Source organism: Elephas maximus, chromosome 8 (genome assembly GCF_024166365.1).
Source record: "Elephas maximus indicus isolate mEleMax1 chromosome 8, mEleMax1 primary haplotype, whole genome shotgun sequence".
Classification (NCBI taxonomy): Eukaryota; Metazoa; Chordata; class Mammalia; order Proboscidea; family Elephantidae; genus Elephas; species Elephas maximus.
This window is the reverse complement of record NC_064826.1, coordinates 94,547,900-94,561,448: the sequence shown is the minus strand read 5'-3', so window position 1 is coordinate 94,561,448 and position 13,549 is coordinate 94,547,900. Positions and strand designations below refer to the sequence as shown.

Sequence of the window (13,549 nt, the reverse complement as noted above, 5' to 3'; positions counted from 1 at the left end):
TGTGTGCTTAGTGAATAGCAAAACCCACCATAATTGTGAAAAGCAAAACGCTTTCCTGCTGGTTAATACCCTACTGAACAAATGACCCACCTCCACCTAGTCACTACGAAATGAACTCCTATATCCTTTAAGGACTGAGAATCAGGAAGACAACACACAAAGGCACTTTTTCCACCAGTACAGATTATTTTCTTTAAGATAGAGAGCTTCATTTTTAAAAGACATTCACAGTCTCAATGACAGTACATCTAAAGAAGTTTTTCAGTGGAAATACATTGTAATAAGTAGAGTTCTACCATTAAAACCTTTAATTTATAAAACAGAAAGGTACAAACCCAACTAGCATTGTAAGTACACCTCCCTACCCTTGGTATTCAGTGTTTCTCAAACCTCTGGCAGGCAAATTAAACAGATTTACTATGGAATGTAGCAAAGTCAAACAATCTGGAACTGTAATTACTATTACACTCTTCATGAGAGTAGAGGATGCTGTGTTTTACATTACTACATAAAAAATACAATGATAATGAAAACATGAGACCAAGCAGATTTCTTACTCTCTTACGGAGAGTTTTTCTGAGGGTTATAACCCCAACTACAAATAACAATAAAGACATTGCTTTTTAATTTATTTATAAGATTACTGAAAGTCTTTTTCATGTGAATAAAACACTTTTTAAAGAATATACCATAGTTTAAAACTGTAGCATGCCAAATAACTGTCCATCTGTCAACTATGACTTAGCCACGTGTGTGTGCTTTTCGAGTTTAAGCTCAGTCGATACAAAATCTAGAAATAAAAAGTCTAGAGATCACCTCATTAAAGACCTTTGATTTCACACGATGGAAATACATGAGAGTAAAGAGGACCACCAAAAATAACACAACACATTTTACCCCAAAATACTTCAGCGAGATTGACATATACAGTATGTCCAAATCATGGTTACTAAAGTACCAACACTAACAGGAAGAAAAAAGTCCCAAATACGATATAATTCTGCATTTTCATCCCTCACAACTCCTTGTGTTATGTTATAGTCTATCACGTTACACTAACGGGCTCACTAGGCCCCAAACTGAAGTCCCCTTTTACTAGTCAAAAACCAGAACCAAACCCATTGCTGCTGAGTCAATTCCAACTCACAGCAACCCTGTAGGACAGAGTAGAACTGCCCCATAGGCTGTCTAAGGAGTGCCTGGTAGATCCCAACTGCAGACCTTCTGGTTAGCAGTCAAATGCTTAACCACTATGCCACCAGGGTTTTACTAGTAGGAGCCCATTAAAGCCACAGGCTCTCTCAGCCTTTCTAAGATTCCTGACTACAAACACAAATTATAATCTTATGCCACGTAGTGTGTTTCTAAAAGCTGATTTATCACTATTAATAAACAAAGAGAGAAGATATTTTTGACTTCTTAAAACAGAATGAAAACACACACACACACACACAAAAACATGAGTAGGGAGGTGGGTTTCTCAGGAAAAAATAAAGGTGACATCGTTGAAACTCACTACATTTAAACACAGTAAAATGAGCCAAATTAAAATTTAATTACAATGCCCAAAGCATCAGTTCTAATCTGAAACACTTTTTTTTTTAATCACCAAAAGCATAAAAGTACATCATAATTTTTTTTTGGGGGGGGTAGGGAAATGATCACTTTAATGTCAAAATCCACTGTGTCAAATTTCATGAAGATATCCAAATTCCCTCAGGGAATTATAATTTAGCTACAGGAAATGCTGCACAAAATAAAGCCAAATATTAACTGGGCAGGGGGGACAATGGGAGGTCCAATTACTAAAGACGACAATATTTGCTATATGAAATCAAAAGCTAAGCAGCTATTCAAGTACCAATTTCAACCTTACTAAAGATGTTAAAATTTTATTTTTTATTTTTTTCCAAAAAAAAAACTACATCGCTCAATCCCTACCTTAAGCAAAAATTATTTTTGGAAATTAAGAGATAATTAGAATGAAAAAGATGCCAATTTCTCAAAAAAAAAACCCTAAATTTAGTACTATGATAATCCAAATCTCAACTAGATTTTTCTGCAATTTAATAATATGATGGGAAGCCTCCTCTGAAATGTTTATTCAATATGGCAACAACCCTTAAAGCAACAGACACCACCAGAAGTTGAAATGTAACTTAAAAAAGAGAAAAATCTCAACCTTTTACTGGTTTGTTTTTTTTTTATTATTCTTTCTTAAAGGAACCTTTTAAAAACTAAAATACATTTATGTAAAGTTCATTTATCCCTTCTATTTCATGTTTCTTTTTTCTGTTAGAAGATAATAAAGTAAATTTACATTTAAAATCCATGATCCTGTTTTGTATATTTTATTCTATGCCTAAATTTGCATATTAAAAAACAAAAATATCAGGCTTGATGTTCAACAAGTACTAACAGGTGTTAATTCTGGATGGTAAGATTAAGACAACTTTGGTGGAGGGGTTGTTAGTTTTCTCTTTTGTTTTCTTCTCTGCACTTTTATATAATGGTTGAGTTTTTAATACCACAGTTCTATGCTTTTTACAAATTTCACAGTTATACTTTTCCACAAAAGAATATTTTAAAAACAAATAACAGAGTTGAGGAAAATCAATACAGTTTCAGGGATTAAATGTAAAATACATTTTCACCAAAAAATATAACACCCTATATCATTCCAGGGGAAATTAAACCAACCTACTAAGAGAAAAATCTATGAGTGTAATTCTACTCTGAAGCACATGAAGTCATTCTGAGTCAGAATCAACTCAATGGCAACTGGTTTCTTTGTTGTTTGTTTGTTTGTTTTTTACTAAGAGATAAAGCAGAATTAAGATGTTAAAAAAATAAGAAATCATGATATAAAAAGATTTGCAATCTTCAACTGATACCGAAAAATAACCATAAATCAGCATAGATTAAAAAAATGAAGTGCAGATTTCAAAACTTATTTTTGGAAAAAAAGCATAAAATAATTTAATAATAATAACCTATAATGAAAACCCTATGTTACTATGATAAAGGACAAAAAGTAAGAGAGAGAGAAAGTGTGTGTGTGTGTGCACTTGTGCAAAAACACATGTATACACCCATGTTTGTGTGTGGTAGGAAGGTGGCAGTAAGAAAATAGGAAAGAAGAAAGACAAAACACTGCCTATCATGAGGAACAGATCCATTTCATTCTTCAATTCTGGCAAAACTGAAATAAACACAAGACATAGATACGTGTGCCATGCAACACATTGGAGAATTCTACATATGTACAAATAACCTCAGGTCATATGCAAAATTCAGGAACCAAAGGAAATAATGAAGTAGCATAAAAAGTAGACAACATCGTACAAGATTAAAAATGACTATTACTGTTGTTAGGTGCCATCGAGTCAGTTCCAACTCATCGTGACCCTATGTACAACAGAATGAAACACTGCCAGGTCTTGCACCACCCTTACAATCATTGCTATGCTTGAGCCCATCATGGTAGCCACCGTGTCAATCCATCGCATTGAGGTTCTTCCCATTTTTCACTGACCCTCTACTTTACCAAGCATAATATCCTTCTCCAAGGACTGGTCTCTTCTGATAATATTTCCAAAGTACTTGAGAAGAAGTCTCACCATCCTCACTTCTAAGGAGCATGCTGGCTGTACTTCGTCCAAGACAGATTTGTTCGTTCTTCTGGCAGTCCATGGTATATTCAATATTCTCCGCCAATGCCATAATTCAAAGGTATCAATTCTTCCTCAGTCTTCCTTACTCATTGTTTGACTTTCATATGCATATGAGGTGACTGAAAATATCATGGCTTAGGTTAAAGTGCACCTTAGTCTTCAAAGTGATATCTTTGCTTTTTAACACTTTAAAGAGGTCTTTTCCAGCAGATTTGCCCAATTCATTAAGGTTAACTCAAATTTGAGGTAGCAACTCTTGCCCAGTCATATTTTGACTCCTTTCCAACCTGAGGGGTTTATTTTCTAACACTATATCAGATAACAATCCACTGCTATTCACAAGGTTTTCACTGGCCAATTCTTTAAGAAGTAGACCACCAGGTCCTTCCTCCTAGTCTATCTTATTCTGGAAGCTCCACGAAACCTGTGCACCATGAATGACAGCTATTTGGAATATCAGTGGCATAGTTTGTCGTACTGTGGTGGCTTATGTGTTGCTGTGATGCCAGGAGCTATGCCACCAGAATAAAAATGGCCAAATATATCAATTATAACAACAAATGTAAATGGGCTATTTAAAAGATAATCTTCTTCAGAACAGATTGAAAAATACAACCAAATGTTGACTACAAGAGATACAGTCAAAAGAAAGTAACAGGTTAAAAGAAAACGCACACACAACAGCAAAATATAACTAATAAAAAAGTAAACAAAATAAAACAAAGAAGAAAGTATAAAAATGTGAAATGGAACCCAAAAAAAGTTCAATTTATATTGATAACTTTTTAAAATTCATTAAAAAAATAAAATAACTATCATACTTATGACCTGGATAACACAGAACAAAATATATAAATTAAAAATGCTTAGATACACAAGAGAAAAATATGATGATGAAAGACTAACATTCTACTCTTGATCTACACAGATTAACAAAGGAAAACACAGGCAAAAACGCAGAAGTGATGAAAATCAGAATTTATATTTTATTCTCTATAATTCCAAATAAGATTTAAAAATTTTATATAGACAGTTAAGTCACAGACCACCATTTGTCTCTCAGTTTGTCATACTGTGGCTGCTTGAGCGTTGCTGTGATACTGAAAGCTTTACCACTGGCATTTCAAACATCAGCAGGGTCACCCCTGGTGGATAGGTTTCAGCGGAGCTTCCAGACTAAGACAGACTAGGAAGAAGAACCTGGCAGTCTACTTCCGAAAAAAATTTGCCAGTGAAAAACTTAAAATAACAGCAGAACATTGTCTGATATGGTGCCGGAAGATGAGCCCCTCAGGTTGGAAGGCACTCAAAATACAACTGGGGAAGAGCTGTCTCCTCAAAGTAGAGTCAACTTTAATGATGTGGATGAAGTCAAGCTTTTGGGACCTTCATCTGCAGATGTGATACAACACAAAATGAGAAGAAACAGCTGCAGACATCCATTAGTAATAGGAACGTGGAATGTATGAAGTACGAATCTAGGAAAATTAGAAGCCATCAAAAATGAAATGGAACACATAAAAATTGAAATTCTAACCATTCGTGGGCTGAAATGGACTGGTATTGGCCATTTTGAATCAGACGATCATATGATCTACTATGCCAAGAATGACAAAATGAAGACGAATGGCGTCACACACAGCGTCAAAAAGAACATTTCTAGATTCATCCTGAAGTACAATGCTGTCAGTGATAGGATAATAGCCATATGCCTATAAGGAAGATCAGTTAATATGACTATTATTCAAATTTACACAACCACCACTAAGGCCAATCATGAAGAAACTGAAAATATTTACCAACTCCTGCAGTCACAAATTGATAAAACACGCAATTAAGATGCATTGATAATAACTGGCAATTGGAATGAGAAGTTGGAAACAAAGAAGGACTGGTAGTTGGAAAATATGGCCTTGGTGATAGAAATGAGATCGTAGATTGCACGATATAATTTTGCAAGACCAAAGACTTCTTCATTGCAAGTACCTTTTTTCAACAACATAAACAGCACTCTACACAGGAATCAAATGGACTACATCTGTGGAAAGAGACAATGGAAAAGCTCAATATTATTAGTCAGAACAAAGCCAGGGGCCAACTGTGGAACAAATCATCAGCTGCTCATATGCGAGTTCAAGTTGAAGTTAAGAAAATTAGAACAAGTCCATGACAGCCAAAGTACAACCTTGGGCATATCCCACCAGAATTTAGAGACCATCTCAAGAATAGATTTGATGCATTGAACACTAATGACAGAAGACCAGACAAGTTGTGGAATGACATCAAGGATAACATACAAGAAGAAAGCAACAGGTTATTAAAAAGACAGGAAAGAAAGAAAAGACCAAAATGGATGTCAGAAGAGACTCTGAAATTTGCTCTTGAACATCGAGTAGCTAAAGCGAAAGAAAGAAATGATGAAGTAAAAGAGTGCAACAGAATATTTCAAAGGGCGGTTCAAGAAGACAAAGTAAAGTATTATAAAGAAATGTGCAAAGACCTGTGAGATAGAAAACAAAAACAGAAGAAAACACTGGACATTTCTTAAGCTGAAAGAACTGAAGAAAAAATTCAAGTCTTGAGTTGCAATACTGAAGATTCTATGGGGAAAACATTAACCAACACAAGAAGCAACAAAGGAAGATGAAAAGAATACACAGAGTCATTGTACCAAAAAGAGTTGGTCAAGGTTCAATCATTTCAGGAAGTAGCATATGATCAAGAACCTATGGCACTAAAGGAAGAAATCCAGGCTGTACTAAAGGCATTGGCAGAAAACCTCCAGGAACTGACAGAATAGCAATTGAGATGTTTCAATAAACGAGTGCAGCACTGGAAGAGCTCACTCGTCTATGCCAAGAAATTTGGAAGACAGCTACCTGGTGAACCGACCGAAAAGATTCATATTTGTGCCTATTCCAAAGAAAGGTGACCCAACAGAATGTAGAAATTATCAAACAGCATCATTAATATCACACACAAGTAAAATTGTGCTGAAGATCATTTAAAAGCAGTTGCAGCAGTACATCAACAGGAAACTGCCAGAAATTCAAGCTAGAATCAGAAGATGACATGGAACAAGGATATCACTGCTGATGTCAGATGGATCATGGCTGAAAGCAGAGAATACCAGAAAAATGTTTACCTGTGTTTTATTGACTATGCAAAGGCATTTGACTGTGTGGATAATAACAAATTATGGATAACACTGTGAAGAATGGAAATTACAGAACACTTAATCATGCTCATGAGGAACCTGTACTTAGACCAAGAGGCAGTCATTCAATCAGAACAAGGGTATACCATGTAGTTTAAAGTTAAGAAAGGTGTGCATCAAGGATGTAACCTTTCATCAAACTTATTCAATCTGTATGCTGAGCAAATAATCCGAGAAGCTGGACTACATAAAGAAGAAAGTGGCATCAGGATTGGTGGAAGACTCATTAACAACTTGTAATATACAGATGACACAACTCTGCTGGCTGAAAGTGAAGAGGACTTGAAGCACTTACTGATGAAGATCAAAAACTACAACCTTCAGTATGGATTACACTTCAACATAAAGAAAACAAAAATTCTCACATATGGACCAATAACCAACAGCATGATACAGAGAGAAAATATTGAGATTGTAAAGGATTTCATTTTACTTGGATCCACAATCAATGCCCATGGAAGCAGCAGTCAAGAAATCAAAAGATGCATTGCATTGGGCAAATCTGGAAATGACCTCTTTAATGTGTTAAAAACCAAAGATGTCACTTTGAGGATTCAGGTGCACCTGACTCAAATCATGGTATTTTCAATTGCCTCATATGCATGCAAAAGCTACCCAATGAATAAAGAAGACTGAAGAAGAACTGATGCCTTTAAACTATGGTGTTGGCAAAGAATACTGACTATATCCTGGACTGCCAGAAGAACAAACAAATCTGTCTTGGAAGAAGTACAGACAGAATGTTCCTTAGGAGCAAGAATGGCGAGACTTTGTCTCACGTACTTTGGACATATTATCAGGAGGGCCCAGGCCCTGGAGAAAGACATCATGCTTGGTAAAGTAGAGGGTCGGCGAAAAAGAGGTAGACCCTCAACGGGGTGGATTGACCCGGTGGCTGCCACAATGGGCTGAAGCATAGCAATGATTATGAGGATGGCACAGGACTGGGCAGTGTTTCATTCTCTTGTACACAGGGTCACGGTATGAGTCAGAACTTACTCGACAGCACCTAACAACAAGAAGTCACAGAGAAAATCCTTTATAATAAAACACAGCAAAATGTGTAGGCCCACATTCTCTTTCTACAGTGCAAAAAAAAAAAAAGACAAATTGGCACCAAAATTAAACAAAAAAAAGGTCAATTTGAAATTAAAAATACTCTCCTAATCGTTTTGCTTTCAAAGAAGAAATGTCCTTTCTATGAGTCTCAATTTTATCAAACATATACCATATGTTTAGCTTTCTGACTGATTATTCCATGTTGGATGCAAAAAGATCATACACTCCTACATTAAAGGAGTGTATGATCCAGTTGGGGAGTTAAGAAAATCAAACAGTAGTCACCAACTTAATTAGAAATGTTATATAAAGTCAGAAGCGGAGATCAGGGTAGGGACAGAAGGCTTATTTATCGACTTGAGTTAGGCCTTAAAGATAGAAGAGCTTTGAGAAGGCAAAGGAAAAATGGGGGAAACACTATGGTCAAGGTCACTGTAACAATGAAAGCTAAAGAATAAAATGTAATATTGAAGTTACAATAAGTGATTATTGTAGAAATAGCTTAGGAAGAAAAACATGAAAGAGACCAAATTGTTTACACTAAAAAATGAGCTGCAACAAGATTTTCAAGCACTATGTTGTGGGCTACCAGCTAGAGCTTGGAAAGGTTCTCATCATTTTGAACTTTCATTCCAATAGGCTACCACATTGAGGTAGATTTGGTATCTCTAGAGAGAGTAGCATTTCTGATATATGATCATCTTTATTGGTCATTTGGGAAACTGACCACAGTAGAGGTAAGATACTCGGCCAGGCCCCGTGGCTACTTTGTGCAATAAGAGAAAAGCAGTAATAGCTAAGAAATTTAAAGACCATTATCACATTCAAGCTCTACTGATTCTGTAACCTCTATGACTATTTCACATCCCCATAGTCTAATTCACTAAAATTAAAATAAACTAAAGCAATACTATCTAATCAAGAATGATATTTACTCTGAAAAGAAAGAAGAAAACACAGAAAGATTTAGAACTGGTTTATAATAAACAAGGTAGAGATGACTATGACTGCCAAATGGGGGGAAGTGGGAGGAATAACGCATCTCAGTTTCTGAACAAAATGCTGCTCTTAAGTAAAACTGCATCAACTTGATCCAAATCCATATTTCTTATTCATTGAAAAGAAACATATTAAAATAGCAGCAATTTCCTTTACAAATAAATGCATTCAGCCAAGGAAGCATCTACCAAAGGTTTAATACTAAAGATAAAAAGAAGCAGGAGGAAAATTATTTCAGTGCTCTTAATTTCAAATAACTTCTAAATATAAATGTTACAGCTAAATCAGTGATAACCACTTTTAAAATTCTAATAAAAATTATAATGAAATTGTTTCAAATATAGGTTATCCTTATATTTTTAAAGTATATAAAAATAAGAAAAATCATAAATTGAATAATTAGAATTTACTGCTACATATTAATTAACTGTGGAAAACACTAATGGTGATATTTGTATCTGTTTTTAATCATCATCTTGAAAAAGCTATGAGAAATAGGAAACTTCATTCACAAGTACCTAAGAAAAGATGTGATGGGCTACTTAGGAAGATAAACATCGTGATGCACACTACATGAAAACTAGAGTATTTACTTATAATATTTACAACAACTATTGGATCATTTATTGGTAAGTTGCATCTGGACAAGAAACAATAAATATCTGCTGAGAGGCCATACCTTTGATCTTCTGTGAGTGTGGTTACTCTTGAAATTGGGCATGTCCCTTGTAAATAATATATGGGTAATACAAATATTTCAACTAGCTGCTCAGTAAGGTCTTTCTACCCATCAGTCTGGAACACTCCACATACATACAAGAACCAGAACGACTTTTAAGTATTTAAAGATATTGGCTCCTGAGGAACCTGGAAATTACAAGCCAAGTTGGACCACATACCCACCAGTGTGGATCTGTCTTCTTGCATCTGAGCTATCACTTGGGGGAGCCAAACAGAACAGCTATTGAACGGATATATGGAATGTTACAAAAATTACTCTCCAAGAAAAGAAATGCTTTACGATGCCCTATTGGCAAGCTATTTTGCCTATTCTAAATCCTGCTAAATAAATATGATGCAATCTGATGAGTCCAAATAGTTGGCATTGCAAAAACAAATCTCAAAATTTTTAAATTATTCTTCAGATGCAAAATAGCCATAATTTATATTAAATGCTTAGTAATTTTAATTATATGATGATCTTTTTTCAGAAAATATTAGGAAACAACTTCTTTTAAAAATACTCAATGTTTTCAAAACACCGTTTCCATTTTTCTTTTAATTCAGGCTTTATATTAAACGTGGATGCCCTTCCTAGAGCTTCCACAATAATATTATGCACATGACCTGTTATTTTGGAGGTAAAACTCGTTCTGATCAGACATTCTAGGTGTCATTAAAGAACTGTATATCTGATGTTTAAATATGCAATAAAATGACCTAAATAAGCAGGACTGAATAGCTCTGGAAACCTATGAAGCTCTACAGAAAGTTGTGTTTTCATATATCCGCTTAGAGTTTCAATTCTTAAACATAAACTGAGATGTTAAAGAGTTTGTCAGGATCCTCCCTTTTATACCAATGACCTAGAAATATTATACACTTAGAAGTTTCATTTCTATCTCATTTCATTTCTCTGTAAGTGTAAAGTTAGGATATGGATTTTGTCTTTCATTTTAAATGCAAGGTAGCCTTATGATCATTAGCGATTCTGCACCACTTGATATAAGGTGTGAAATAAGTTCTGAAGTGTAATATTCTCACAGTCCATCAACAAATCATCTTTAAATGGGACCCATCAAATGCTTGAAGAAATCCATTTTTTTTGAAGAAAATAATCTAACAGAAAAACCATTTTCTTGAAACCTCAAAAGCTTTCATTTTTAATTAACAAAGGCTATCTTGTTAGAAATACTACATAAAGATGATTAATGGCACTAATTAAGTTTTCCTATATGCTTCATTTCCAATAAAATTTTTTATTTCTACTATTGACATTCTGAGTACCACATCACTAGCCATTTTTTAATAAAATTACTTGCTGTTGTTTAGTAAAACTTCTAGAGAATTCCTTGACTAAGATCTTCTTCTTAAAAAAATGTGTTATATCACTTACTGCAAACAGCCCACTTTTACTGCTACAGGAATGTGGGGAAGTTGAGTGGCCCATTTCAGTGTCACATCCTGATAAATATGCAACATGTTATTATGGTTTCCAATCAATGTATTTATTGTTCCTTCAGAAACTATAGGTTAAAGATACAGAGAAGAGTGAGAAAACAGTCATTCGCAACAATACGTTATATTTCTTTCAGGGGATTTATTACACAAAATTATTCTAATATCTTGACTTTAATGCATAAAGATTTTTAAGTAATAAGACATTATTTTTCAACATCAAGCTGCCAGGATCACAAAGCGAAAAGCAGTTTAGACTTGGAAACTATAACTAGACAGTGGCCAACATTTTTGCATTTCATCTAGAAAGCATGAATTTCATTAATATTTAACATATTTAAGCTAATGATTTACTGGGCATTCACTACAGATAAGTCATTCTATTCGACATTACTATGCCCCATTCTGCTTCTAAAAGAGGCTGATGTTCTCTTGGAAGCCTTTTGAGCAGCTACATTATAGAAGGCATTAAAGTATACTCAAGGACAACTGTACAAGTCATTTTGTACAAAGTAAAATGATTGATAAAACCAAATGTGTCCTTTGTATCAAACTTCTGTTCAAATTTTAAAAGTTAAAATTTCCATTACATGTTAAGTATTAAACGATTTCTCTAGATGTTTAGAAAATATGTGTATGAGTGTAGTTTTTTTCTGATGCACATAACATATGCTTCACATATGGAAAAGATAAAAGAGCTTCTTTATACACACCTGAGCAATAGGGGAGGAAACAACTTGGGCTACAATCAAGTTTCTTCATGAACCGAATTTGTCCATTATCCTTAAGGCAATAAAAGTTTCTCTCACCAAGAACAAAAACAGAAGATGCTGACTGATTGAAAGAGACAATACATATGTCAAGGGCTTGCTCTCCAATATTTAGAGTCCAATCTACCTGCAAAGCAAAACCCAAGATCAATTTAACTGTTTTTCAGCCACTTTCAAATAAATCCAATTAAGAAATGGCTTTACCATAGAGCAGAAACATAAAGAGTCGTACTCTCTCCTCCTTCACTTACTTTTTTTTTTGGCTACAACTGTATTTCTAATATTTTATAGATTCTAGCAAGTTTTGGGGAAACCCTGGTTGCTCTATCTTCTTCCAAATGGTATTAGCTATTCAGTGGTTCAAAAAAAAGTACTCATAAAAAGTTATTAACTTCACTGAAAAGTTCCATAGAAAACCTATTATGTTTACTTTGAAAATATAATTTAACAATCTGTAAAACCTATAGCCAATATTGTTGGAACTATAATGTTTTAATACAAAATGATTAAAAAACATATCAATAGTCATATACAGAGCAGTCACCAAGCTGATATAGTCATATACTTGGGATCCTCTGCACACAGGAGCTCCTCCAGGGCACCTTCATGTCTCTGTAACACGGTTGACGATCAATAAACACTTCTTAACATAATGAAGGAATGAATTTAAAAGGGGCATGTAAAGTAATAGTTTTTCATATTTCAACCTCCAAGCTATTAATATTTCTAAATCAAGATTTCTGGCCATCAAGACAGGCCATAAGACATTATCCATCTATTTAAACAAAAAGACATTAAAATTTCTGAAGAAAGTATGAAATCTAGACAGCTGGTCAAAAAGGCAAATATCATCAGTGTGTCTGTGTGTGTGTCTGTGTATGAATCATCTGGAAGAGGGGGACAGCACAGCGAATATAGGTAGATGCATCCAACTATGTAAATCTAAATTAGGAGTCAACACCAAGAAATTATTCAATTGCCATTTGGTTCAAATGTATCCCACCTATCTAAAAAGACTGCACAGGACACATGTTGACATTCTAGCATTATATGTCACATCTGTAACTTTGGCTGATGTATGTCTGACTCTAAGAGATGATGGTTCATTCAGAGCTGACAAGCAAATCAAGTTTCTGAAGCCACAGGCTGATATCCAGCCACTAAATACTTTCAATTCACTAAGTATTGAGTGCCACTCTCTCTGGCCTCCCCTTAGAGAAACACAACACATTTGAATTAATGATCTACACAAAGTAAAGAAGAGCCTTAGAAATGTTAACTACATGGGTAAATACATGAGATTGTTTTCTTCTGATTTAAACCTCATTAAAAGATAATTGACTAAAATTAAAATAATAACAATGTAATATGGAGTTTATAGTATATGTGAAATTAAAATGTATGACCACGACAGCACAAAGGCTGGAGGGAGAAAATAGAAGTACGGTTCTTATACTATACATGAAGTGGTATAATATCACATGAAGGTAGACCGTCATAAATAAAAGATACATAATGTCCATACACTAAAGTATCAAAACCAAAAGATAAAGCTAATAAGCAAAGAAGATAAAAATGAAATCATAACAAATACTGACTTAATCCGAAAGAAGGCACAAAAGTGGAAAAAGGAAACAGAACAGATGGGAAAA

The 13,549-nt window shown here is 34.5% G+C and overlaps 1 protein-coding gene across 3 annotated transcripts in view; it reads right to left on the bottom strand.

Annotated features, from left to right (window-relative positions):
• Window positions 1-13,549, bottom strand: part of BBS9 (Bardet-Biedl syndrome 9) — a 511,186-nt gene that overhangs the window by 361,537 nt on the left and 136,100 nt on the right. For all 3 annotated transcript variants that reach the window (XM_049894336.1, XM_049894337.1, XM_049894338.1), the window contains exons 8-9: window positions 11,841-12,024; window positions 11,066-11,195 (exon numbers count right to left, since the gene is read on the bottom strand). In XM_049894336.1, the coding sequence (XP_049750293.1) occupies window positions 11,066-11,195; window positions 11,841-12,024 (314 nt within the window). The remainder of the gene's footprint in view (window positions 1-11,065; window positions 11,196-11,840; window positions 12,025-13,549) is intronic.